The following is a 25,161-nucleotide window of genomic DNA, read 5'->3' on the forward strand; positions in this document are numbered from 1 at the left end:
AGAGATATGTGTGATTTGGTTGAGCCCAAAAAACCGAAATGCCTTTGTCTGCAGGAATGTCACTCAGATCAGGCACATTGGGAAGTGCATTGTGTTCCCACCTGCTCTGCCCTCATTTCGCACAGCAAGTACTTGTCAGTCCAGTAACTTTCTCAAATATTGAATTCACATTTGTTCTAAAATGTACTTAAATAACTGTAACTGGGGAAAACACTGCAGCAGGAGCAGCTCTTATCTTAACAGATGGAGCCTGGGCAAGTTGTACTGCCAGCTGGAAAGAAAGAGGAGAAGCTGAAGCAAGTGTTGTCTGTTTCAATGACTAGCAGCCCAAGTCACTGACAGTCACAGCTCCTCCATCTCAAGCTGGTTTCTTCTTGAGATCCAGAAGAATCTTAAGGAAAAGGTATCCATTTATCCTGAGGTTTGTAAAGAGCTATTTGAACACAGTGTAGAGGAAAAGGTTTTGTACTTACTGTGGTTATATTGGTGCTGCCATCTTGGAGTGTGAATTAAATCAAGTGTTAGTGTTGGAATAAAACAAATGAATCTTCTGTTCTTTCTCACACAGAAGTAGTTGATTTAAATGAGCTGTTGTGTTGAGCCAGAGATCCTGTTGACATTTGAAATAGTACTGAGAGGTTCATTATTTGAAATTTATAAAGGAGCAAGCAGTAAGATTTATCTCTGCAGTGAATATTGATCCTTTGAGGATTAACACATTCAGGGGAAGCACTGTACCATGGCTGATGCAGAAAACACAGGGAGAGGACAAAAATCCCAGCTGGGGAAAACTCATAATGGCTAGAACATGCAGTACCTGACTCAAGAAGCAACTTTTGCAAGGCTTTTACAAGTCATCTGAGAAAGCTTGATTTTGGATGAGTTTTGATATTGGAGATTCGAACAACTTCACTGTAAATTAGGTGGGTAACTTGATGTTTGATGAAAAGGTATGAGAGATGTACTTGGAAATACTCAGAAACTATAGGGAAGTAATTTAATGTTAAGTTTAGCAACTTTACAGAAACAAGACATGAAATAGTAATTGTTAACATACACAACTAAACTCACTGTAATATGTGATCTTTTTATGTAAAAAGTTCATATTAGGTTATCATTGGAAGGTGAGACCTTTGTAGTTAAATGTATATAAATACCTGTTTTACTAAATCAGGAAACAATCACAATTGAAAGCAAGGAAATTAATGTATTGAACATTTCTTGTGGTATGTCTTGTTAAGATGCTCCCTGTTATCATAGTTTTGTCTATCCCTCTGTGTAAGTTAAGTAACAATTGAAATGAAGTACTAACAAAAAGAAGTGAGAAGGTTGAGGGTGTTGTGTATTCATTACTCCCTTTTTATGGGCTTGGACATCTTTCTAGTATACGAGGGAATACTTGATTCTCATTCTCTGAAGTGTCGTCTCTTTTCCTTTCTTTTGTAATGAGCCCTTGTGTACACAAGTAAATTTCACAACTCTGTAATTCCCTCGTGTCTGAAGTTGGCGGTTTGCATGGCAGTTCACAGTTATGCAGTCACAGGTGTCTGGTTGATTTCAATAGAAGTTAAATGTTTGCATTCTTCTCAGGATTTGGGCCCAAGACATGTTGAAAACCAACTGCAGTAATTTCTAAAAGTAATGTGTATTAAATAATTTTCCTATTTCCAGAAATACTCTGTTGATGTCGGGTTTCTGGAAAAAGATTTCTCAGCTTTATAGAGTGATATCTCACTTTCCTATGAATCATCTTTTCTATATATGTATGTCAGAGGAAACAGTAAATCAGGAAAGTTGTGATCCTTGGAGTTGCCCAAACTTTATCCAGAGTATTTGTGTGTTTATCTGTTTGCTAAAAGATGTGGAGGGAATACTCAGTATTCATCCAGTTTTATCTGCTGGTTCCACTAAGAGTCTGGGCACAGACTCTTACTTTAAAAAAAACCAGAAAACAGGAAAAGAACAAACCCTCAGAAGTAATTCTATGAGCAGAAGTGGGTAATAAAACTTGATGTTTTTTATTAGTAGTGCCTTGTGCTTGACTGGGGTCCCTGAGCTAAAGGTTCAGTCACAATTACAGCACCTGTGTGGGCAGATGTCTGCTCCCACCCCTGTGGCTGTTCCAGGGTGTTCCCTTGGGATTAGGGAGTAAGGGGGGGATGATGTTTTAGACTGTGTGTGTTTAGGAGTCCCTCCTGCCACCCAGCTACCTTTGAAGAATGTGCAAAAAAGTGAATTGTCTTTGAAACATCTTCCACTGAGTCAGATCTGATCCAAGTCAGGTGAAGGGTGGAAGTTATGAGAGTTATGAGGGTACACGTGCTGTGACTGCAGGAGTGATGCTTCTTTCCAATCTGTGTCACCTTCTTGACAGCAAGTCATGTGTATTTATGTGTAACAGATTTTGGTGGTGGTGACGATGCTTAGTCAGAATTATTAATTTAATTATAAACCCACATCTGTCTGAGAGCAGTTGTCAATCTAGAGGATGAAACCCAAATGTTTCTGAATGCCACCTCAGTTACAGGTCTTTGTAAGGACTGCATTCTGCCCTTCTGGTTTGTTTGCTTTTTATAGACTGTACACAATGGCTATTGTAAACACCAGCCTTCCATTTGCTGCTGGATATAAAACTTTTAATTGATATGCCATCATTATTTGAAAAATAGCAAGAAAATAATCCCAGAATACCTTATTGTATGAAAGAGTCCTTTCCATTTCAGCAGCTAGATAAGCAGCCCGTTTCCTCTGAATGAATGTTGCTAAAGTAGTTTGCAGTAGTTACCATATCCGGACTGAATTCGGGTTTTCCAGGTGTGTGTTTTTTACTCTACAGATGGTTTTTGAATGCACTTTCAGATAAACTGAGAGTATTCAAACAATCAGTTGCATATTACATTTTTATAATAAATAGAGAAAGATTTGGATGGAAAGAAATATTAGTATAAAGTTAGCAATGTATGGATAGGAATGAAGAGGCATCAATTGTGGATGAGTTCAGTCAGAGTTGTTGGGGGAAATGCATTTGGAACTCTTGCATATATTGCATATGAATGATCATTTTCCACTTATGTGTGACATTAGTTTCAGAAATCAGTTTTACTTACACAGATATAACTAGAGAATTTCAAAAAGAGCAACTTAACTTTTTTTTTTGGATGAGCAATGTTGTTAAACCAAGCTAAAACTAATAGGAATGTTTTGTAATAAGTTCTGAGTAAATACAGACTAACAATCTAAAAATAGGTGTTAATGAGGGCAGGAGTTGGCACACTTCACTAAGGATTTGAGATCAGAAAAAACCCCCAGTGTTTAGACTGTGGGAAGGGAAATGTTGCACTTCTCGTGTTCTTTGTAATGGGTAGGGAGTTCACTGGGTTATAATGCAGATAATCTAGTTTTGACCTAAGACTAGACCCAATTCCCAGAAAAGGTTTAAAAGTACTGTTTTCATAGGAAAAAATTTTAAAAATTCACATATTTTGGAGAAAGTTTTGATCATCTTTCACAGTGTTGTTAAGCTTTCACTAATGTGTTGCACAAGTCTAGAGGAAGAAGAGGTTTCATGAGCAGGTGTTTGTACTGAGGACTCTTGCTGAAAAGGGAAAGATGCTGAAAAAATTAGTGAAATGGGTTTGGTCATATCATGTGGAACATAAATTATTTATACCAAAAAGAAACATTTGTTTGCTTACATTTTACTTCTTAACTTACTCCTTTGTAGTCTGTGGAACAAGACATTTATAAAAATGTGACCTATGAATTCACATCCCTGCAAGCACTTTTTTCATAGATCAAACCTTTTATAAACTAATTTCAGAGTGAAGAATAATGAATTTCTAGCATTCATTTTGCTTATGACTTAATTATGATTTATATTTGCAAAATGTCATATTCTCAGGAATCTATTTTTATTAGAATGCCGTTTCCATTGGAGTATTTTTATCAAGTATCCAGATTGCTAAATTTTTAAAAAATTTTAAGTGCCAACTAAAATTTTTGAATGGTACCTTCTTCTGAAGTGGGGTTGATTTATTGAGGTAACTAAGTGACTCTCTCCTTAAAACTGCTGCTGTTTTTAGAAATTAAAAATTTGTGTTCTGCACTCCTCTGAAAATGTATCCAACTTCCGTATTATCCCATTACTTATCTCAAACTTGTTTGTGTGTGCTGTGTCTTGCCATGATTTTTCCTTTTAAGTTTCTAATAAACAAGACTTTTGAGATAAAACTTGGGTAAAAGCATTCAAAGAATTTTCAGAACTCAGTGGATATTTTGTGTGTTTAGGATCACAACTTGCAAAACGTTTCTTCTCCAGTAAATCAGGTTCATATAAGAGCATCTTTCCGTATTTAGGGGGGAAAGCTTACAAAGTTTTGAGAATATGTCTAGAATTTGAAGATGAAGAATAGTTTGCCTTGAGGTTTATTGTTCTTTTTGGTTAGTTTGAAATGGAACCAATCAGTCATTTACAGAAAGGTTGTGAATTTCACTTGTGGCCTCCTCTTTTGATCTTACATTGATAAAGGAAACCAAATAATTGTCTTCTTACAAAATTATTCAAAGATGACTCTTCATTCAGGTTCAACCTTTCAAATATGTGCGTGTAAGAGTTCAGGGATTTGAGGTCTCTCTCATTTGTGATGTGTCATTGACAGGGATACTGAAATAAATGATGTGCTCAGTAGCACAAAAGTCAGTTCAGGTGCACCATTAGTGAATCCCTTCACTTGATTCATTAGCAGTCCTAAAGGGACAATTTGAAACCGTATGCCCTGAAAGGTTGGTTTAAAATAATTTTCTGTGTAGGTAATATAAGCATTAAGGGTGCCTAAAACCAGAACCAAGATACTTATTAAAAAATAAGTGCAGGTTTCTGTTTGGTTTCATAAATAATTAAATCCATCCTCTGGGTTCCAGAATTATTCTTTCCTGCAGCCTTGATGTTACAAAGAAGGTGTGGATCAAAGCGATTTCTTGACACCTGCATGTGTGCCCACAGACAAATGTGGTTTATGTAGGAGCTTCCTGCTCACAGAAAATATTTATTATAGGTTGGTTACAGGTGTTGGGAAATTTGTCTTCTTCAGAATGAAGATTCTCTTGGAAGTTTGATTTGTATTAATGGGGATGGTTTGCAGTAGCAACAGGTTTTAGTGATTCAGCAGCACTGAGGATTAAATTATTAAAATTGCCATGAGGTGAAGTGCGGTTGAAATAAAAATATCTTAATCAGCATTATTTTCCAGTGATCACTTAATCAGGAAGCAGGTGGAGATGATTGTGGTTGGGAAATAGAGCCGGATCTGGTGCACAATTAGGTACTTCAGCTTTATCATATGGTTTTTATTCTCAAGTGGGCCAAATCAAGTTTCTTACAGGAGATTTACATCCTAATGTACAGAACTTTCAAATGATTAATTATTTTTTTATTTCATTTGCATTAGTTTTAAGGTATTTCTGGGAGAGTGCTCAAGTTCTGGGATCTTTGGAGACTTTTCAGGAGTGTGGTTTCTTTTAAGAAAGGGCTGCTGTTAATATCATAACTCCTTGAAATGTCACAAAACTAAGAATGGTTCTTGAAACATTACTTAATTTTGAATTACAGTTCTTTTACCCTTGTGTCAATGCAAAAGAACCAGACAATAATGTACCTGTTCAATTGGATTCCCCAGCTTGAAATACAAGGAGCAAGCAAATGAGTAAGTTTGCAGTCCTTACAGTACAAATAGTACAGGGTGATGGCATTTTAAATGGTGTGAGGTATGGGTGGAAGAGGAGCTTAAGCTGTCCAGGTGGAACAATTTCTGTGGACATATGGAAGGTGTTTCTTTTTTTTTTTTTTTGTGACTGGGAACTCGAAATTTCAATAAAAAGCAGTTGTGGAGATGAACCTTATTTTAATTTAGACAAAATTCCTTCTCATAACACCAAGTTGCTACTCAGTATAGTTTTTCATATTTCCATTTGTGATGCATTATATTGAAGTTGGTTTTTCTGAATTTTAACGTTGTTTTAATATTTGAAATTCGGTTTAATGTCATGAATGCAGGGCTTCATATAACATTTTCATTTCAAATATTGCCTGTAAGGGCCAAAATAGGAGTGTAATTGTGTGCATTTGTACAAGTTCTCCAGCTCTGCTTGGGGCTTCAGAGCTGTGTTGCAATGCAAATACCAACAAGTGCAACCTGCAGTAAATGAAGTGTTTTATGAGCAGGTTTGTGCCATGCTCTTAGAGAGGAAACAAGGTTTATAGGTACGTGTTCATCCTGTGGGCACCTGCCAGAAGTGTCCTGAAGAGGAATTTGCTGCTATTTTGGGTTTGGCTGCATTGCTGTCCTTCTTCTGAGGCCTTGCAGCTTGGTGGGAAGTGTCTGCAGGGATGTGCAGGGAATTTGGGGGAGAAAGTATCATAGTGGAGGAGTGAGAGACGGGATAATATGTATGCTGTGAGACTTGACAGGTGTGCATTTTGACAAGTTCTAAATGTAAGTGTTGGCTAAGAATATCTGGCTACACAAATGGGTCATTTTAGAGAAGGAAAGTTTGTGGAGAGTCTGCTCACTCCCCTTCTCGCAAGGATTAGAGCATATCATTTAACTAATTAAAAATATTAATAGTGCTTTCAGTTTTACAGAGCTTTTACAGCTTTTTTGTTTTCTCCTCAAGAGCAAAAATTTAGTTGCTCATGTAAGGTGTAATGAGACTCTCAGTATTTGCAAAAGAATATTAAATGCCTGACCTCAGCCTATTTGCTTTATACAGATATTTTCTTTTAATTAAAATTCTGAGGTGAAAGGGAGGCAAGAGAAGGGAGTGTAAGGCAGTATCCCTTAAAATCCTTCTTTCTGTAACTTCAGAAGTGGAGACTTCTCCAGTGCTGTGAAATACCTGGGAAGCTGAGAAGGGGACTCAGCGGACTAAAGTTGCTGGCTTTCTTCTGGAAATAAAACATTTCCATGTTAGTACAGTATGCACCAGAATTTCTAGAGAGGGTTCATTTCTATATTTTAATTGAGAGGATTATTTGAATTATAATTCAAATACGTATTGAACACTTCTTTAATGAGAGGTGCAAAAACATAAATGCAGGACAAAGGAAACAATGAAATTATTGATACCTCCACAACTGTTTTGAGAGAGTACACATTTCAGGCCTTAGTTGTGGTTATAACAGTAGCTGATCTTCAGAGTAGAGTGCTGTTACTTAACACATTCTTCCTCCCCTTTTCTTTTTTTCCCCCTTCCCTCACTGAAGGGTGGTTGCATGCTCTGTTTATTGTGTAATGTTTGATTTCTTTTTTTTTTTCTCTGATATTGATCAACACACAGTGTTCCACAAGCAGCTCTTTTTCCGGAGTCTAGTCAGACTAGAAGGTGTTATATCTGCTTTACATAAGAAAAACTAATGCTTTGAAGAACTGAGAATTCTCCTTGAAGTATTCTCCTGATTTATTTTGATTTTTCAGATCATTTAGTAATTCTAAACACAGGTCTGATTGATTGTACTTACAGCTGAAATGTCCAGCATTTTTTGGCAGTCAAATACCAGCATACTGGGTTATTTTTCCGACGTTGGGGAATGTGAAGTTTAAGCTTGACTGTTGGAAGTGTGATTTTAATTGACTTGTTTCCAGCTCTGGGACAGCATGAGGGATGGAGTCAAAGCAGCGTTCTGCTTTATTAAGTGTAAGGCCACCTTCTTCCTTGTCTTTTGTTTTAGCCTTTCAGGGTTTTTAAATGGCACAAAACTTTCTTCCTGCCTGCTCTTGATTTGCTCTCAGAGCATTTCCACCCTCTTTAATAGGTGGAACAGGAGTCTTGTAGCACAACCAGTTAAGTTTTGCTCTAGAATTCAAATCCACAGCAGGATGAATTAAAATTCAATATTTCACTTTGCTGCTTGTATAATAATATTTAAACATAGGGTGGTTTACTTAAATTCTTGAGATGAGAAAGAATGGTAATATAAAAAAAATAATGGCTGTATCTTGATGTGGTATGAAAGTGTTGTCCAGATCTGCAGTGGGTGTTTTGTGAACACAAGGATTATTTTTCGTTTGAGTCTGGGGAAGGAAAAACCAGTATTTTATATTTTTTCCCTAATTTTAAGGTTCCAGTTGAAGAATATTTTGTGGTAGCTGTAGCCAAAGTTGGCTGGATGGTCTCTACTTGACCTTGATGCAAACACAGTAGGATCCAGAATATTGTGTCTGTCTATACCGTAGTACAGGAATTTGTGGACATGCTTCTCATTCCTGGAAAATGCCAGATTGTTAACTTGTGCTTAGAGATGCTGGCACTTAACTCTTCATCAGGGAAAACATGTCAAAAATGTTCTGAGGGAGTGAAAACTGAATCTTAACTGTTAAAACTGAGCAGAGTATTTGTGGCTTTTATTTTTTACATTGTCTTGACTGATGTTCTGTGGTTCAGCTACTATCGCTGTTGACTGCAGCGTTTCACCCCAATTTCCTCCTGAGAGTTGGCAGAAACTGCAAAAGCCTTCTTGGCTATTCTGCCAACCTTAGGTGGGCGGAAAGGAAAGATTTCTTTTCCAGCTCCTCTCAAATTATGCTTTAAGCAGCTCTGCCTTGCTGATTGTCAATTACTTCCCCTTTGTTTGGAGAAAGACTTTTTTTTTTTGAGGGTGGTTTTCTCTCACACCTCCTTTCTGGAGTTTTTTGAAAGCTCCAGCTATGGTCTGTCTTAACTCAAAAATGCTATTTACACATTTCATAATCTCAGCTGATAGAAGCCAGTGGAAAATAAATATTTTAGGTTTGGATCAAGCCTGTAAAGTAGAAATACTTGTGAGGTTCCTTTCAGGATTTTAGCCAAAATTTCAAAACTGCAGAACACTTTTAAAAAACAGAGCTGTCAATATATTGTTTTGCTTTGAGTTTGTGGTGGGGTTTTTTGTTGGGGTGGTTGAGTTTATTTGTTTTCCCCAAAGACAGCACTAAGAAGAATTAGAGAGCCTTCTGGTGTTGAGTTAAATGACAATCTCTTAGATTATGTGCTTTTTTTTTTTTCTCATTTGCATGGGGAAGCTCTGTATGTATTTTAATAAATACTTTCAGCTAGTGAAGCAAAGGGGTCTTGAAATGGCAAGTGACTAGTTTCCCGTGGTGGTTGTTTTCTTTCCCAATCTATTTCCTTCAGAATGAACTTTCACTGTTGTTGTTGACAATTCTGGTGGATACAGTTTTTAATTTTTACAACTTTGGCTTGACATGGCATTTTACATTGCACAGTGCAGCAGGCAGAAAGCTGGGTTTGCTGTGGGATGTCTGATTGCTAAAGAAGCATGTTTTCTAATTTGGGGGGTAAGATAAAGGTATCTTACTGCAACCTGTCAGTCAAGGGTACAGCCTTCAGTCTTAGCAGAGTTAGCAGCTTGTTTATCCAAAAGTAAATGCAGCATCAGTGAGACACTGAGAGGAATTCCTGAGCACTGTCTTGTTATGTTTTCTATTTAAATGGGTCCCAATTGCTGCTCCAGGTCTGCTGCACTTTCTTTAACAGTCAACATGATCTTCATCTCACTTGGGTTCAATTTGAACCCATGCCTGAAGCACCCCTGGTTCCCCTCAGGGCTGGGGAAGGGAAGGGGCCCTGGCAGGTGAGGGAGAAGCAGGAGCCCCCAGCAGGTTAGCCTGGGAAAATCTGAATTCCAGGGCCAGCCCTGCCCAGGCTCTGCAGACAGAAACTTGGAGCTGGAGGGAGAGTGAGCAGGGCAGGAGCATGAGACTAACTTTGCTAATAAAGCATCCAAAACAGCTGTTTTACTATTTTGATGTCATTTGGTGTAATCCTAATACTAAACTGCATTGGGCTATCAACTATGTCACTGCCATCCTGTGTCAACTCTTTGGAAGGTGTGGACTTTTATCTCCAAGAGTTTAAAACATCACCCCCTTATTATTAAATAGACTGTGAGTAATGCTAATAACTGCTTCCCCACTGTAAATATGATAGACTGTTGAAGCTCAGTGTCACTACTGCAGAGCTCATTGTTTTGCCTCTCTTCTGCTGGATGCTTGCTGTAATTATAATAAAGTCCTGCCTTTCCAGGGCCAGGGGGTAGAACACATGTTCCTCTGCATGCCTGGCTTGGCAACTAGACTCCTCCTGAGTGTTTTTCTATGTGTTTAACATGTTACTTCTGATGGAGTTCTGGTTAAATTTCAACCAGAAAAAAATATCTAAATTTCTAACACTTGTAGTATTCTCCTTTTACTAAATTTTATTTTTTTCCATGGATTGTAGGCATAAATGGAATGAATGGCTAGAGCATGAAATGTGGGGATAGAGCCATAGAAACATAAATAAATTGAAAAAATAGTCATGGCAGGTTCACCTTGTTTGAAAATTCAGCTTAGCTTCCTGCGTCAGTACATTGGTTGCCCGGAGGGTGAATTGGGAGATTTGTTTTTCCTTGCCATGTGTAATTGATTGAATAAGTGCAAGGAATCTTGCCAAGAGGGTGGTGGCACAGTTTTCCCAGGCAGGGTGAGATGGGAAGCACTGGCCAGGTGGAGTGGCCGAGTGTTTAAACAGAACAGATTTTATAGGTCAGTTCTTATCTCTCCATCTCCTTCACAGAGATTGATAACAGAGTATTTTTCACAGCAGCCTCCTCCATGAACATTGTGTATGACTTGTCAATGTGTGGCCATAGAGAACATGCTGGAAAGTTTTATATCATGAACTTCCAGCTCTTGTGAGTTGAAAACCAGCAGGAGGAGGCAGTGGCCAGGCTGCCCACACTTACCACCCCTCGTTTGGAGGAGGAAGAGTTCTCTTTGGCCCAGCAAACTGCTCACTAATCTCTATCACACATGGCTAGCAACTTTGAAAAGGGATGTGTGTGTGGAAAATATCATCTATGCCCCTGTGTATTTCTGTAGGCTGAATGAAGCACCAAAGGAAATGCCCATGCTGCCTCTCAAAAATCTGCAGAGCAAGTGTGTCACTCTCATATCAACCATGAAAGAAACCACAGCTCCTGTGCAAAAAGAGGGTGTTGTTGTGTGTTAACTTTGTGCTGCTTCTCTTTAGGGAGATGGGGGTGTAAATGAGGGCTGTGTTCCTGCAAATCTGCTTTTCAGGGACCCCTGTTTTCCCTGGCCTGACCATTTGCTCTCTCTCTCTAAGGCCTGTAGGACACTGCAGGCTGCTTGCCAAAGGTCTGCCTGTTAACCTCCTAGTCTGGAAATCTGTGTGGATGAAACGCTGTCTGCAGAGAGCCTTCCAAGACCCCAGGCCAGGCCAAGTTTTCTATACTTAACATTGCTGTTGCCACAAGAGCAGCAGATGTTTGCACAGTAGACAAACAACGTTGATGATAAAGCAAATTGACCTTTTTTGGAACAAGCTATTTGGAGCACATTCCTAGGGCAATTCTTTTTTTCTTTTCCCTTTCCCCCTTTTTTTATCTTTTTTTTTTTTTTTTTTTTTTCCTGGGGCTCTAACTTTTCTTCCAAGAGCTGCTTGGCTCTACATTGACATCTCTGCTAGAGGTGATAAAAAAGTTACAGAGGAGGAAGGTTTTACAAACTTTTCCACTAATGCTGATACCACAAATCATTTAACCTACTCCAAACCTATTTTTGTTGTCGTTATTTGACTGAAGTCGTTATAGTGATGTTTATTTTTCCAGAATCCCTATGGGAACCCCGGAAGATTTCAGAATGTAATAATTAAAGAATGACAGGCCTTTCCTTGCAATATAAAGTGAGGAAGAGCTTTGTGGTTTAAACAGCTATGCTGTTGCTTGTTAGCAAGAAATTCTGCCTTGTACTCTAGCCAGGCCTATAATGGTCAAAAAATGCTGCAGTTGAGAACTACATGTTTGTTTTCAATCAGTTGTTTTTCAAGTTAAAAGGCTCTAATGGCTTGTTTTAATTTGTTCAGTAGTATTAGTCAGTAGTATTGATATTTGTATTCAGTCACTTAGTGTAGCACAGCTCAGGCTGTCCAAGTAAGGCAGTACATTTTCTTATCACTTTTTCTACTGCAAGACCTTTCTTTTAAGGAATAAAAGATTCTTGAAAGTTTGGGGAATCTCTGTGAAGTTGAGTGATATACTTCTGTTTAAATTGCATTTTAGCAGTATTTAAAATGTAATATTATACCTATATTTTAATGTTTTAATTCAATATTTTGAATAAAGTTATTTTAAATGTAAAGCTAAAGTAGCACTGCAATGAAAATCTCAGTGTTATATGGCTGCATCTTTACTATTTGGACCTACTGGGTTTTTTTTAATCATAAGCTGATGTTCCTCTAGTTGGAACAGATGTAATTCCTGGGAGAGAATTGATTCCTGGTATCTGAGAAATTTCAGAAAAAAGAGACCAGATTCAGACTTTGGAACCACTGAGATTTTTAAAGGGTTTCATGTATTGTACCATGAAAGTTACTAGAGCTGTGCTGTAAACATGTGCTGCCTTTTTGTGTCATTGTTCTGCAGATGTGGTTTAGAAAGCTGCTTTGACTAGGATGAAAATGTTTTGTGAGGGGTTTTAGGTATCAAAACTACAGGTAGCTTGTGTCTTGGCTCAGTTTATAAGGTTGCTTTGCTGAACAGAAGGTAGCATGGTTCTGGACAAGGATGCTGTAGTGCCTTGAGGGGCTGCATGATTAATATTAAAATTCTAATTTGAATTAGAGCGTTTTAGCAGGATTATTTCATAACATTAGAAAGACAAAATTCTGAATTCTAGGAGAACCCCAATTTGGTTTCTTATATGTGTCTAGGACTATTTAACTTGGTTCTTACTTAGGGTCATTTGCTTTTGGAGCTTTTGAAAACAGTTCCCCACTTCTGTTTAGAAATGTTATTCTGAACAAATTGTTCTGCAGTATGATGCCTGTCACAACTCTTCCCTGCAAATAAATCTGCACTGATTCCATCAGCCCCTGCAGACAGAGATGGGCCTCTGCACCCTGAAAGCAAAAGCTAATAAGGTTTTATGGGCTTGTAAAATGGTGACTTTACAATGTGCCTTTTTGGGGTTTTGTGATTCAGCAGTGTGATTGTCAGTGTCTTGTCTGTTACAAAAATAATGTTTCCTTTTCATAGATGTGAAACTGGGTGAAGTATCACAAGTTGCTTGTTTGGGATCATTGAGCTAGACTGCCTTTGAGCCAGAAATTGAATTTGTTTTGGAGACCCATCCCAATCCTGATTATACAACCTTCTTGTATGAACCATATTTACTGGAGTATCTGGTTTAGTAATAGGATTTCATTTGTGTGAAGGATTGAATGTGCCTTTAGAACAATAATTTTATAAAGAAATCCTTTTCCTGCTAAATTACTGAAAGCTTCAATTTTTAAGTTTTTTTTTTTTTACCAAGGGTTGTGCTATGCATGTTTTGATGTAGAGTTATCAGTAACTTGTTTTGCATGCATGCAGAGATGTATTGATGAACCAGGGCTGGTTAATTGTAGTGCTAAATGGGGCTAAAAGAGAGGAATAGTACTCCTGAGACTTTTACTGCAAACAGTGCTGGGGTTTTACCTGTCTGGAATACAGTACATTATTTTGCTTACTGCTTTCGAATATGTTTTAAAAGAAGGGGAGAAGGAAATGAAGCTTAACTTGAAAATGCACTCAGTTTTTTCACTGAATGTGTTAATAATGTCTTGAGTGCAGCTTTTCTTCCTTCCAAAACCAAAACCTGACTATTAAGTGTTCCCTTGAAGAAGTATTTTTCAAAAAACATTGCATAATACATTTTGTAGGCCAACATTGCCCTTCCACTTACCATTTACCACCATTTTAATTTCTCATTGAATACAGTATTGTCTGGCTGATTGGCAAAAAAATTAATATTGTCCAAAGCGAACTCATTATATTAGACTTTGCTTTTGCAACCAGAATTATATACCACAGATTCAGTGAATGTCTGTGAACTCAGAAGTCTGTGGAAAAATACAGTCAGCTTGACTCCATTTTTTTCAATTAAAAGAAGGCAAAAAGCAAGCTTACTTTGTAAATCTTTTTCTCGCAGCAGTTTTGACTTAGATCTTACTTCATTATTTCTAGCTTTAAACTTCATTATATTCCTTTAGGATTAACAGGTGTATAAGCAAAATGATCCCTTGGTTTAGGCCTCTGATTGCATCTATTTTGTGTTACTGTTACCTTGTTCTTTGATTTTTGTGTGGGTTGTTTTTTTGGGTTTTTTTTAATGATTCTCTTTTTTTCCCCTTTGTTTCAGCCAAACCTTTTACATCTAAAGTGAAACAGATGCGACTACATAAAGAAGATTTTGAGATTCTGAAGGTGATTGGTCGAGGAGCCTTTGGGGAGGTAGGTGTGAGAAGGAGGTGGAAGGGTTTGGATCATTCTCTTGCAGACCTGCAGCACTGACGAGAAGAGACAGTTCATAGCAATACACTGATATTCAGGTTTTTACATTAGTTAGCCATAATGGATATTATAGGCCCACCTAATGTTTGATGCAAATACATCTTGTTTTATACATTTTTTGACAGCTCTTTTTATGTCATACGAATTTTGAGAGCAGGCAGGCTCACATGTATTGAGAAGAGACCATGTTTCAGCTGTCTGAGGATAAATCATTTGCTTGACTAATTGTTTCCAGTCAGGAGGTGGAGATCAGTGTGTAACTGATGGTTTAGAAGTCAAATAATTGCTAATTTTTCTGATAAATATACAGTCTGAAAGTAGTTTTCAGCAGCTTAATTAGCCAGATATTGACACTGTCATTCCAACAACATAGAGAAATATCTCTTTTCCTGTAATTGTTTCCTATTTTAATGAACTTTTGAATATTTTTCCTGTATTGCTTTTAAGAATTTCAGCAGATGTTATTTTCCTTTTCAGTTGTCACCTACTGCTGTAAAACCATACAATTTTTTGCTGCTTCTGATTAAGCTATCTCTTACTTGAATTTGCCAGACAAGTCTGTTGATCACTAGGTCAAGGAAACTTTAAAATGTTAGCTTTCTGCCCCATTTTTCTTAATTCCTTTGGGTGCATGAGCTTTGTTTTCATGCAGTACGCTGTAGGAAGAGCAATCTAATGTACAGCAGTGCCTTGAGTTTTTCATGGCTAAATATACTGCAGATGTGGGTAGTGTGGAAAGCCTCTGCAGGAGGTACTGCATAGTGCCTGAAAAAGCACATGAACTTAAACCCAAAGAAAAAGAAAAAGATTTACTGATCAAAGTGTTGATTGCCTTTGGAAATGGAAGTTCTCTGTGTCAGGAGAGGATTTCTGGATGCTCTGGCCCGTGACAGAGAAGAGTTGTTGTCATGTTCACTTACATGTTTGCATCTTGAGTGAAAATCAGTCTTTGCTAGTCTGTGGTTGTGGAAGAGCAGACTCCTGTAGGTAGTGTGTCAGGAAGAGGAATTTTTACTATAGTGTGTGCCACTGCATACTCTGATCCCTGTGTGCAGATATAACCATTGGGCAGCTGTAAAAATAACAAAAAAGGTAGTATTTATTTAGCTGCTTTATCACTCTTGGTTTTGGTCCATCTGGAGTAAAACTTCTTTATAAAGGAGACTGATGGCTGAAGTTACTCATGGATGATTTATCTTTAGTCTAAACCTCTGCCACAGAGAATGTTGCAATCTCCATTTTGATGTAAACACTTCTGCTTAAAAGATTAGCCTTGGTCAGTGCTACCATAGGAGTTGCAGCTGAGTTACAGATTGCGATAAATATAAGAAAAATCGCTGATGTTGGTGCCTTCTTGTCGGGAGGATCATGCATAAAACCTGCCTTATATTGTGTTTTTAAGACAAGTCATTTTTGTCTGCTAAATCAGCACCAAGCTCCACAGCAGCTGAACTGCAGAGAAACCGTGGTTCTTTCTCAGGAAGTTCTTTGTGGTGAATCATCCCGTGAACAGTGAGAATGTAACTTTCCCTGTCCCCTTCTGGGGACAGCCTGTGTGATTGGCTAGTTCTTCTCTTCTAGGAACAGTGTTTCTTTCTAATTCCTTATCTGAGGAAGATAACATGACTCTATGATGGTCAAAATCTTCAGTAAGGGGAAAGATGGAGCTCTCTCAGTGAAGATGTTTGGGTTTTTATGTTCTTAATAAATATTTGGAAGGATATGTGTCAGACACAGACATTTGTCTAAGAAAAGAAGTTCTGTTTGAAATTGCTAGTTTTTCTGTAAAATAACCAGTAAATATCTGAGGAAAATTGAAAAATGGACCACCAAATTTTACTGCTACTTAAACCACAAAAAACTATATTATTATTAAATTGCACAATACTTGTATTTACTGAGACAGATTAAGAAATCTGAAAGAATGTATTTTCTTTCCAGCAAACTATAAATGAGACCAAGGTTGCTCTAGGTTACTGGGAGGGGTAATTTTTGTCTCCTGAATCAACATAATTCTGAAATTCTGTAGACTACAAAGTTTTAGTGCAAGTTTTCTTTGGCACAGTCTCAGACTTGTTCTTATTTTGATTTTACGCTACTCAATTTCTTCAATTTGCATAGTCAAGAAATATTTCCCTTTTTGTTTTTACAAGTTTAATGCAGACAAAAAGTAGTTCAAACTCGTTATTGCTTATAACTGTAAGAGTTCATTGTTCCTAGTTTTTGTTTTTCCCCTTACCCTGTTTTCTGCCTTCTGAAAAGGCTTCCTTTTTGTCAAATTATTCACATGCCCCTTCCCTCTGCATGCATGCATTTACTTATTTACAATTACATGTAAGAGTGCTGTCTTTAGAAAACACAGATGTTTTGCTTGGGGGAGGAGCAGGATTATCATGGTAAAATTAATAATGTGGGCTTCAAGCAATTCACTGTGCTGGCTTTGAGCAGCAGGGTTTGAAAAACCGAACTCAAAACAAAAAGACTTTAAATTTGGGAGCTGGAAAATGCTGCTAGGAAAGGTGAAGCAACTGGACAACAGCTCTTAGTGGTGTCCCTCAGCAGTGTAAAAGTGCACTTTAGTCAAAGTTCTATCTACTGCCAAAATTTTCACTTGATTCTGTTATGGCTTTGAAAAAAAAAAATCAGTGCATGCTTATGCTAGCAAATACCAGGTTGTTAGGTTGTTAATATTTTGAAGATGATGAGTTTTATAGCTTGAGAATGAGCTGATTACTCCTAATTTTTGTCATACAGTTATGAACAGTAACATTCTTTCTTGTCTGCTTGTTCTTCTGGACAAGTAAACCAATGCTGAATCTTGTTTTCTACTTTTATTGTTTTTCTTTCTCTTTCAACTTTCATAACTTCTATTCTATTTTTTTTTTTTTTGTAAAAGGCTATTGCTTTTTAAGCAAAGGGAAAGTGCAGACAAATATCACAGAGACAAATAGCCAAGCTTGGGGCAGAGGGTGTCTGACAGCATGCAAACTAGACTGCTGCTTGTGGCAAATATGGAAAATGGTTGGAAGACAAAGAAAAAAACTTCATATCTGGCTAAACCCAAGATGTTTACATCAGCACATACCAATCTTTTTTTTTTTTTTGGTTTTTTTTGTTTTTTTTTGTTTTGGCTGCTCACAGGGAAATAAAACAAAAAAAAAATACCGACCTTTAAGAAGTCTAATTTTAAGAAGTTCCTGTAGCAAGACACTTCAGGATCACTAGGAGTGATTACTCTTTCTTCAGCCTTGACAACTTTGCTAGGGAAGGGAAAAGATCAAAACAAAACTCTGTATTTGTGTCTTTGTGTAGGTAGTAAATACTCTGTGTATATGTAAACACTGCCTACATTTGTAATCATGATTCAGAATTTTTTTTTGTTACAATTAGAAACTGCATCAGTCTGCTCAATGCTGAAGTGTCAGATTTTACTTTCACAGTCTTGGAATAAGCATTTTGGGATTTCCTTTTCTAAAGCACTGAGACACCCCCAAAAACATGCTGTGGTTGCAGAAAGATGATGATGATGTCTGTGATCTTTTGTGTGTGGTGGTTATTGATATGGAATAACATTAATGACTTTGACAGACTAAAAGCTTCAGACTGATTGTAAACACAGCTGGTAAACACGAGTCTATTTTTGTTCTTTAGTCACTCTTCAATGCTGTTACACATTTGCAGAAGGTACCAAGCCCTTGTTCATGCCACAGAAAGCCTGTGTTCCAAATCTTCACCAAAGGCAGTGCTGTAGCTCCTGCACTTGTGTCCAAGTGATTGCTGAATAGGAGACTGGAAATTTAGGCAGCTGTGCACTCTTACTGTGTGTCTTTCAATAAGCAAGTCCTGTGCAGGATAACACAGCCTTGCACTGAGCATGCTACAGGCAAGAAATGAATTCCTGAAATTGGCCTTGAAATACTTGTATTGTCTTATGCCTCTGGCTGCCTCTACTCCAATGGTTAATGGTGGGGAAAAATTATTTCCTATGCTGGGCAGCAGGAGCTGCTCAGCTTTAGTAGCAGCAGCCTGTTAATTTTTCCTAGCAAGAGTCCCAAAACACTTAAAGGTCTTTGGGGCACAACTACATTGTAGCTTCATACCACGGGCTGCCTCACCAAGGGTGTCCCTGTCATCCAAGTCATGTAGGATACAGTTTGAATACTGATAAGGTGCAATTTTGAGGCTTTCTCCTCCTGCCATTTTTCTTTAGAAATTGATACAACTGATGGCTTACCAGAACTTCTAAGATTTAGATAGTATAGCAAAAGGATTATCAAGGTCAAATCCACACTGTGGGCTATGTATCACTGCAAAAGATTCATCTTTCCCTCAAAAAAAAATTGTGATTCTCAGTCTTGGGTTACCATGCACACCACAGCAAACATTCTTTATGAATTAAAGTTATTATATTACAGGCTAAAGTAATAATCCATTTTTGTTTTTCAAGTCTGAAAATTCCTTGATGGATTCTAAATCTGAACTTGAACCTCATGTGAGGCAACCTTTAAAAATTTCAGCCCATAAACTAGTTCAAACAAATAAATGTAGTACCTTTCTGTCTTATATCCTCTTTTTATCTCCTTGCCACTGCCTCCCCCTGCAACTCCAAAAGGCAGCAGTGTCAGGAGCAGGGCTGATAATGTACATATGGGAAGTGACAGCTGCTTGGTCTGTGAGTCTGTAGCTAGGCAGGAGCCACACTGAGAGATACACATTGGTTTAGACATCAGAGCATTGCACTCCTTCAGCCTGTGCTTTTGCCTCGTTTGTGAAGCTGTTGCAGCTGATGACACATCTGAAGATGGTTCAAAGAGGTTTGCATGACACTTCCTTCAAACTGTCTGATCCTGTATTTTCTTTTCTGTTATCACTGTCTTCACACATTGCTGGTTTACTGATTATGAGAGAGGTGAAAGGAGTGTAGGATTCAACCTTGGTTTTTTTTTTGTCACTGGCCTGCAGGATGAAGATGATGATAATCTGTGTGGCAGCATGTTGGTTTGTAACCAGATGCACACAGAAATAAACTTTTATCTGCTTTAGTTTCAAGATTCCCTTGAAAGGGAAGAGGCAGGGGATAGTTGGAGAATGGTTGTTAAAATGTGAAGTGATGAACTTTTCTGTAGTTGGGATGGTGATGCTGGTCTAGTTCTGATCAGCAGCTTTGAGTTTGTGGCACTTTTATACCCATTTTGGTTAAGACACTGAGCTTTCCATACCCAGGGAAGCCGGAACTGTGAAAACAAGTTTGTGTAAACTTCTTCCTTCCCTCTTTCCTAAAAATATTCTATGTTAGCTTATATTATAGCTAAACAAAACTTATATTCTCAGAAAAGGATGGTGTCAGTGAACTTCATTAATTTATTATTACAGAGGCCTATGGCATCTCATGTTTCAGAAGCTATGAGGAGAGGAGAGGCAGCTGGGCTGGCTTGTTTTGTTAAGTTTTACTTCTCTAGAAAATGTGCATTTTACTGTTTCCCTGTTGCTTACAACAGATATCATAAAGAGCTCATTGAACTTCAGGTGGAAAAATGTGAAATCATATTATCTTTGAATAAAATCTAGTGCATGATTTGAAACGAGAGTGGAAGTTGCTTTATGGCAAATCTACAGTTTTATTTGTTTTTAAAACCAAAACCACATTGTGTATCTTGATTTAGAAGCTGCTGTGCTCTTACCTTTTCGTTGAGGGCTCTAAAGTTGAAATAAGTGTGTAGCACTGAAGTGCAGGAATATAAAGCATAGAGCCAGAGAGCTTCATGTCATTATGATACAGCAAGAAGTGTGATGCTGAGAAATGCCAGTTTTCATTGACAGTCACTTAGAAAAAAAAATTATACCTAGGGGAAGTGTGATACATAAGGAAAGCTTACAATAAACTTGGAATTTCCCTCTACTATTGAGGTGTTTCTGTTTTGATAGTGTGGTATTTTGTGCATAGTAAAAATGTATCCAGAATACTTGAAAAAACCCCCAAAACTGCAAGGTTACATAAAAATGAAAACAATATGTATTTTCTTGTTGTAACTTATTTGTCTTTCATTTCTTTTTTCCAGGTTGCAGTAGTAAAACTGAAAAATGCAGATAAAGTTTTTGCCATGAAGATACTTAATAAGTGGGAGATGCTGAAGAGAGCTGAAGTAAGATTGCAGCAATGTTTTCCATGGTTGTGTCCCCTCTTACTTTGCTGAATTGTCATTTCTCTGTCCACAAGTCTCCATGTTTATTAGAGGGATGGAGGAAGTGCTTCACTATTTACTGGCAGTATAAAAAAAAAAATATTAAATAAGCTTAAAGCAATTCATCAGAAGGGTTGAAATGTCCTGGAATCTTGATTTCTGTGGGGCAGAATGTTTTTGACATTAGACCTTTTCTGTAATTGTCCAAAAATTACCAACTGCACAAATGATCTTTTAATACATTTGTTCCAGTTGGGAATGTCTTTAGCAAGTATTTTCCATGGTGGAAGGTAATTACTGAGCTATAAGAAGGTAATTGCTGAGCTATGGCTCATCAAGTCAATTAGTTTCTCAGTAGTTAGAACTTAGTAAAGGCCCAATGAGTGGATTGAAAAATCAGAAAGATAAAAGTTTCAAATTAATTAGAGGGCATGTTTCCTAAAAATGTTCATTTGCAAAAATATGTGATAAAAAGTTCCTCATTAAAGCTGGACTCCATTTTATGTCTGAAAAAGGTGCAACAGCTCCTTCACCAGCCTTATTTTTGCCTTAGCTGTCTACTTTGTTTATACAACTCTGCTCTTCACAAATCCTTGGTATATTTCCCCTAGATTCCTTTGAAAGGAAGCCTGTGAAATGCAGCCTGCACCTGAATACTTGTGTATTAATTTTAGATGGAACATGTATCTAACTCTCTAATTTGCTTTGAAATTCTTCATCTGTGCATACTAAAAATAACTCATAAATACATCGTTTTTATTTGAGACCTCAACTTTGCTGCTCTCAAACTGCCTTGCTGTTCAACTGCTTCCAAGTTTATTCTGATTTCCTCATTTATGTTTTAATTACATCTTGGTAGGAAGTGAGATCAATGGGAAACCATCACACTTTTAAAAAAAATGTATTCAGACAAATTAAAGCCAATTTCTGATGTGTGCGCATCCTGTCTCTTTTAATGAAAATGTTATCACATTAAGTATAAATGGCTTGCAGATTGCGGTTAGATGTGCACAATGTGTTTCCTTTTTATCCAGAAATTATTCAGATACTGAGCGATCTGGCAGTAGCCTTGATACAAAGAGGTATTTCTCTCCAAGACAAATGTCATTACTCTAAGTTTTATTATTTCACTGAAAAAGAAAGGACCAGGAATAAAGCTCCACTCTATTTTTAAATGTACCCTTTTAAAGTGAGTTTGAAAACTGTTTCTTTTCATTAGCATACAGTTATAAATAGATTTCAAAAATTTTTCTCTATGCAAGGTATTAAAAATACTCTTCCCATGGGTCCAGCTGAATTTCTGAAAGTCTGAACCGTTAGCCTAAAAAGAATTACAGCAATGTTTTTCCATGTATTTGTAACCCATGGGTATATAGTGGAAAGAGAACCATCTGGAGTGAAAATGCATTATAAAGCATGACCTTTAGCAACTGTAACCTGTCATTTTTAAACATTCATGAATGCTCTTCTTACTACTGATGGGGAAATGACCCATTTTTGCTCTGTTAGCAGTGTGCTGCACTAACATGAGATACACAGGAAGATCGTGCAGTCCAAAACCACAAGCATACAGCTAGATCTATATGTTCATATATATATATTCATATTCTGTGTGTTAATGAACATATGTGTCAACAGTGTGGGAAGTGGGAGTCATTTGTAAAAGCACAAAGGGAGTATGTGCTCAAAAGAGGCTTGAGAATGTCAGACTAAGGTTGAGGACTGCAAGCTCTGAGTGCGAAAACTTTGTTACTGTAAAATTACACAGGTTGCAAAGTCAGTGTTCTTTTTTTGTATAATAACAGAGGATAAATTTTCCAAATACTTGCCACTGTTGAGATGGGATGTAGAGCTGGGAATGTTACCGATACAAGGAGTACCTGGAAGTGTGTGACATGTTGCTGTGACACCCCCAGACCCGCTACCCTGAGCGCTGACAGACACTTAGAGTTACACGTGTGCCATGCTGGTGCCAGAGGAGGCTCAGGAGAGACCAGGACAAACACCAGGCACCATGGAAGCAGTCAGCATCCCCAGGAGGTGCTGACTCTCAGCTCTGAGGACATGAGCACCCAACAGCAGAGCAGGTCAAATTCTTTGCTGCTTGAAGGCCACGATAACAGCAGAGATATGACCATGGCACTGGGTTGGCTTTGCTGTGGCAGAGTTGGATCAGATGACCTCTGGTGGTCTCTGCCAACACTTAAATGACACTGCCTAGGGAAGAAGAAATGTAATGCTGGAATAATGGAAGGCACAAAAAAGGCTTAATTTTATAAAAGCCTGTTTTAGCCATGCTACAGTAATTAAAAGAACTGCTGCTACTGTCTCTTTTTGTTGTTGCTGGAATTTTTTTTTGCCGCTTCAACTCTCAGCTGTGATCTACTGTGGTAGTAGCTGTTGCTTCAGCTCTAGGCATGCTGCCCAGAGGTGGGTGTCTGGAGTGCTCAAGGAATGCACAGTCTTTTGTCAAATCATGGCAAAAATAACTGGAATTATATAAACTCTCTAGTAACCAATCCTATTAGTTGTGTCATAACAAGTGGAGAAACTACCTGTTATTTATCCTTTTGAAAACAAGAGTTCATAGTTATTTCTCTCTGAAATATGTGAAGAGTTTACGAACAAAGAAGGAAAAAAATCAAGCTGAAGCATCAAACATCTTTTCTTCCTTCTGAGGATGATCCATGCTCATTCTCCTACCCCAAGTCTATTTTTCATTCAATAATCTTTGAAGGTATTTGTTTGAAGTATGTCTTGCTATTTTCTCAGATTTCACTGATTTAGCTCCTGCATTGTGCAATGATTCAAGTATGTCATCCTAATTTTTCCTGGTCTGCATAGTTCTTACTCACTGTGTTCACCAAAATAAGGACTTGTGATGGTTTATTTGCTTGGAGGAAGGAGTTACTTGCTGCTCTGTTTTTGCTGCATGTTTTCTTGTGCATATCTCAATCTCAAATGATATTCCACTTTTCATTCTTCACTTTCCAAATCTCACAGCCAGCAAAAGCCATGCCAGAAGTCTGCTGTTTTCCTATTGGATTTGGAAATCAAACTGAAAAAATAAAAAGCAAAGGTTTGAATTTCCTTTCAACTTAACTGTCTCAGAGATGGAAGAGACAGAGCAGGGTTCAAAATGATGAAACATCTTTGTGAAGAGCAGAGTGTGCTGGAATAAAATATGGTCTGTGTTTTTCTCAAACTCTCCATCTGCCTTCTAACCAGGAGCCTGTACAGTGTTATTCTTTCCTTTGCACTATTGTTTACATCTCTTTTTTTCTGAACAAAATTGTGTGTTGGCTTTGTTATTTGATACTTTTTGTTTTCTTGTGATATTCACTTCAGAACTTACTCCCTTCAAAATATTTATGAGATTTCTTTGCTATAGTTTCTTTTTGGCTTTTTGTCTGTTTGGTCATTTTTGTCTGTTATTTTCTGCAAAGTTGTTTCTGCTGAGGTATTTTTTCACTACTCAGGGCAAGTTGCAGGACCTTCATTGGATTAAATGCCTTGCTGCTTTGCACTTAGTTATTTTCTTCACATTTTGCCTTCTTTTTCTTCATACAAAACATTTGTTGGCAGTTCTTGCTCCTCCTCTGTTCCACTTGATATGAAGGCACCTCTTGCCTCCTGTTTGTCTTTCCAGTGTATTGAGGGGAAACCTCTTGGGATGTCTGATCAACAGCTTATACCTGGCAAGAGCAACATTTGCTTCTCCCTGCTTTTCCTGAGCAAGGGGTGTAGAGAAAGTGATTAATGATTATCAAGTGATGACTACATGGAGTTATTGGCAGCCACTTTCACATGGAAAGAACTGTGTGTGAGAACTGAAGTGTAAAACTAGGCTCACACCATGATGAGATAAAACAGCAACACAAGACTCCAGATTCCAGCTCTCTGACTCCTAGAGCAGTTACAATTATCTAATTGCCATTATTGATTGTTTTTCTTAATGATACATTGCTATCCTGTCATTATTGATACATCAAGATTTTGACATTTTAGATGATGGGAAGAAGCAGCTTATTTATCCCTTTGCATCACTTAACAGTACAGAGAAAGTACAACTGCTTAAATTTGAAGAAGGTGGTCTCTTCTCATATCTATTTCTTTTTAGATTTTGTCATATTTGGATAGTGTAATAAATAACTTTTTAACTGAGAGGCAGTTTTGATTTTTTTCACCCCAAATACAGTGTCAAAACAAAGTCAACTTGCTAAATGTTTTCCTTTGTCTATTTTACCTAAAGCCTATAATTATGTTTCTCCCTTTCAGACAGCCTGTTTTCGAGAAGAGAGAGATGTGTTAGTGAATGGAGATAACCAGTGGATCACAACATTACATTATGCATTCCAGGATGAAAACTATTTAGTGAGTGTTGCTTTTATATATTTATATATTTAGATATTTATATATTTATATATATATATCTGTGTGGAAATGCAGAGTCTTGGTTGTGGTTTGAAACAGAAAAGTAGTTTATTTGTTAATTTTGTGTTCTGGACCATACAGACCATGTGAGGATTTGTGATTTTTCTATAAAATTCTGAAGGGTGGAGATTGGTGAGAAACTTTGAAAGTTTTGCT

General features: G+C 37.5%; 1 protein-coding gene across 8 annotated transcripts in view; it reads left to right on the forward strand.

The window, feature by feature from the left end:
• The window catches only part of CDC42BPA (CDC42 binding protein kinase alpha), a 181,125-nt gene that overhangs the window by 44,323 nt on the left and 111,641 nt on the right, over positions 1 to 25,161 (forward strand). For all 8 annotated transcript variants that reach the window (XM_054290530.1, XM_054290531.1, XM_054290536.1 and 5 more), the window contains 3 exons: positions 14,238 to 14,329; positions 20,449 to 20,532; positions 24,850 to 24,945. In XM_054290530.1, coding sequence (XP_054146505.1) covers positions 14,238 to 14,329; positions 20,449 to 20,532; positions 24,850 to 24,945 — 272 coding nt within the window. The remainder of the gene's footprint in view (positions 1 to 14,237; positions 14,330 to 20,448; positions 20,533 to 24,849; positions 24,946 to 25,161) is intronic.

Source organism: Melozone crissalis, unplaced genomic scaffold (assembly GCF_028551555.1).
Source record: "Melozone crissalis strain CALT ecotype California unplaced genomic scaffold, PUWL_Pcris_2 ptg000081l_1, whole genome shotgun sequence".
NCBI lineage: Eukaryota > Metazoa > Chordata > Aves > Passeriformes > Passerellidae > Melozone > Melozone crissalis.